The sequence below is a fragment of the Rhinopithecus bieti genome, unplaced genomic scaffold (genome assembly GCF_001698545.2).
Source record: "Rhinopithecus bieti isolate Rb0 unplaced genomic scaffold, ASM169854v2 scaffold_14454, whole genome shotgun sequence".
Classification (NCBI taxonomy): domain Eukaryota; kingdom Metazoa; phylum Chordata; class Mammalia; order Primates; family Cercopithecidae; genus Rhinopithecus; species Rhinopithecus bieti.
The window spans coordinates 835,317-839,061 of NW_016808228.1; the positions used below are offsets into that span (position 1 = coordinate 835,317).

Sequence of the window (3,745 nt, forward strand, 5' to 3'; positions counted from 1 at the left end):
GCTGTGCTGGGACAGTTCAACATGGCCCCTGGCTCTTGGTATGCAGTTATTATCTAGTGAAAGCATTCACTTTACTTTTTTTCTTGAGACGGAGTCTCGCTCTGTCCACCCAGGCTGGAGTGCAGTGGCGCAATGTCGGTTCACTGCGACCTCTGCCTCCCGGGTTCAAGCGACTTTCCCACCTCAGCCTCCCAAGTAGTTTGGACTACAGGCACCTGCCATCATGCCCAGCTAATTGTATCTTTAGTAGAGACAGTATTTTGCCATTTTGGCTAGGCTGGTCTCGAACTCCTGACCTCAAGTGATCCGACCGCCTCAGCCTTCCAAAGTGCTGGGATTACAGGCATGAGTCACTGTGCCTGACCCCAAATCCAAATTTTCTAAAAGCGAAACCAGTAGGAATAGTTTTCTCCATCTGTAAGTATTCAATAACCAACACATCATTTGTTGTAATAGTCCTGAGGCATTACAAGATGTTACAAGTTTATTCTGAATCTCATTCAATTGTGTTCAATGTGGCTCAATTCTTTACAAATTAAAATTCTTGAATATATGTTAAAAATTAAACAGTCTTAATGTTTCTTCCTTAACTAGCCTGGATACACATCAGTTTAACTATGCAAAAGGTAATGCTGGCATGGTTTACTGGGACCCTAAGTGTGGGGAAGGGACTCTGGCTCCAGTGAACTGGCAAGTGTGGAACCTCCTGACACCTTCTGAGGACCTCCTCCTGCCTGTCGTGTTGGTGTGGAGCTCTCACTCCTCAGGATCCCCTGATGTTGAGTGACACAAACTCTATCGCTGGAATCAATGCTGCTGCAACAAGACTTCTTCCTGGTGTTCAAATGCTAAAGTTTAACACAACCACAACAACAACACGAGTGCACGTGGCAGTTACAGTGCTTCTCCCTCTCCAGTGTGGACTCGCTGATGTTTGGAAAGATTGGACTTGCTACAGAAGGTCTTTCCACAGTGATGACACCAGTAGGGCTTTTCCCCAGTGTGGATTCTGTGGTGTTTATTGAAGTTGGAGCTGTGGTTGAAGGCTTTCCCACACTCCTTACACGTATATGGCTTCTCTCCGGTGTGGAGTCTCTGGTGGGAGCTGAGGCCTGCGTGCTGACTGAAGCTCTTCCCACATTCATTACACTGATAAGGCTTCTCCCCAGTGTGGATCCGATAGTGACGAATGAGGCTGCCTTTCCCACTGAAAGCCTTGCCACAATCTTTGCACTGATACGGCGCCTCCTCGGTGTGCATTCTCTGATGTTTAAGAAGGTCTGAGCTCTGCCCAAAGGCTTTTCCACACTTACAGTCGTAGGGCCGGTCCACCAAGTGTGTTCTGTAGTGGAGGGTGAGGTTTGAGCTGTGGCTGAAAGCTTTCCCACACTTGGTGCACACGTAAGGTTTCTCCCCAGTGTGTGTTCTCCGGTGTTTGGTGAGATTTGAGCTATTACTAAAGGCTTTGCCACACTCAGCACATATATAACGTCTCTCTCCTGGGGTAGGTTTAGTAGGAACTGATTCTCTACCTTTCTTGGAGACTGACTCTTGAAGAGGGGTTTTGTTCCTTTTCATTTTCAAGTTTTACGCACTGCCTCTCTAACCTGGCCTCAGGTTTATTGGCGATAATCACAGAAATTATATCCCCTTTGAGCCCATCTGCTTCAGAACCTTTCCGCTCATCTGCTGATTCCTCATGCTGGGTACTCAATCTGCAATCTGAAACAATAAGCAGATTAAGGATACTTCAGTTGTTTCTTGTTCTGAGGAAGAAACTGTTTACCAGAGAAATAGAACCATCAGGTGAGACTGACAGATACTGAAGGGTGACTAAATAGAGCTCATGATAGCACACAGATACAAGTAAATCAGCATCCAATCTAGTTTACAATGCTGCACTTCTTTATTTGAGACGGAGTCTCGCTGTCAGCAGGCTGGAATGCAGGTGACCTCGGCTCACTGCAACCTCCAACTCCCTGATTCAAGCGATTCTCCTGCCTCAGCCTCCAGAGTAGCTGGAATTACAGGCACATGCCACCACACCCGCTACTTTTTGTATTTTTTTTTAGTATAGATGGGGTTTCGACATGTTGGCCAGGATGGTCTTGATCTCCTGACCTTGTGATCCGCCCACCTCAGCCTCCCAAAGTGCTGGGATTACAGGCGTCAGCCACCAGGCCCGGCCTCCATACCACACTTTCACACAATCCCCCACCCGAAGCATTACGACGTGAAGAGAACATGGCTTTTTCTGCCAGAAAAACAACTTCACATACAGAAGGCAAAATGCAGCATATAGGAGAGTGGTAGCCGGGCACAGGAGTTTACACCTGTAATCCCAGCACTTTGGGAGCTGAGGTGGGAGGAAGGCTTGAGTCCGGGAGTTCAAGACCAGCTGGGGCAACATAGGGAGACCCTATTTCCACAAAAAGTAAAAATAAAAAAATTAGGCAGGCATGGTGTGCCCCTGTGGTTCCAGCTACTTGGGATACTGAGGTGAGAAGATCACTTAAGCCTAGAAAGTCAAGGTTGCAGTGGGTCAAGGTGGCAGTGAGTCATGACTGTGCCAGCCTGGGCAACAGAGTGAGACCCTATCTTTTAAAAAATATTTATTTTATTTATTTATTTTGAGATGGAGTCTCATTCTGTTGCCCAGGCTGGAGTGCAGTGGTGTTATGTTGGCTCACTGCAGCCTCCGCGCCTAGGTTCAAGTCATTCTCCTGACTTAGCCTCCTGAATAGCTGGGACCAGAAGTACTTAGCACCACGCCCAGCTAATTTTTGTATTTTTAACAGAGATGGGTTCACCATGTTGGCCAGGCTGGTGTCAAACTCTTGACATCAGGTGATCCACCTGCTGGATTATAGACGTGAGCCACCGCACCCTTTTTTTTTTTTTGAGACGGAGTTTTGCTCCTGTTGTCCAGGCTGGAGTGCAATGGTGCAATCTTGGCTCACCACAACCTCCGCCTCCCAGGTTCAAGCGACTCTCCTGCCTCAGCCTCCTGAGTAGCTGGGAGTATAGGCATGTGCCACCACGCCTGGCTTATTTTGTATTTTTAGTAGAGACAGGGTTTCTCCATGTTCTAGACCATAGTCAGGCTGGTCTAGAACTCCTGACCTCAGGTAATCGACCCGCCTTGGCCTCCCAAAGTGCTGGAATTACAGGCATGAGCCACCACGCCCGGCGCTTTTAATTTAAAAAAAAAAAAAAAAAAGACCAGCTGAGCCTCACGCAGATTAAAAACAAGGGAGAATGATTGCTGCAGGGCCAGAGTTAAGGAAAATGACAAGGACAATTAAGGAAGAGGCTTGAGTGGCAAACTCACAAAAACCCATGTTCCCACAGCAGTTGAACATAAAAGCAATCAGGACATTCTGACCATTTACAATCATTCCAGCCCCAGATCCAGATCCATATCAATCGGAACAAAAGCGCATGATCTCCAGGAGGGCTTAACCTCATCATTTTACTCACGCTGGCTACGTCTTGTAATTTAGTTATAAAGTGACGCTCACTGTTGAAACCAGATGGAACCAGTTTATCTTTTTAGAACGCCTCACCAGGCAGTCACACCTCTTCAAAGTCCACCTGGTCATCCACATCAGGGAAAAGGGGAGTAAGAGAAATTCGCTCTGAAAAATGGGCCCCCTTTGAGAACTGTTAGTCCTCTGAGGGTACGGAAGCCTGTCAGCCAGCTACCTTCCTCCAAAGCCCTTTCCCCTTCCCTAGGAACTGCCCT

At 47.4% G+C, this 3,745-nt stretch overlaps 1 protein-coding gene across 1 annotated transcript; it reads right to left on the minus strand.

Annotated features, from left to right (window-relative positions):
• Window positions 1–466: 466 nt before the first annotated feature.
• ZSCAN21 (zinc finger and SCAN domain containing 21) lies at window positions 467–3,398 on the minus strand. The gene is given in 3 exon segments (XM_017885959.1): window positions 467–1,570; window positions 1,572–1,722; window positions 3,332–3,398. Coding segments are annotated over 3 exon segments (894 nt in total). The 3' UTR covers window positions 467–894.
• Window positions 3,399–3,745: the final 347 nt, after the last annotated feature.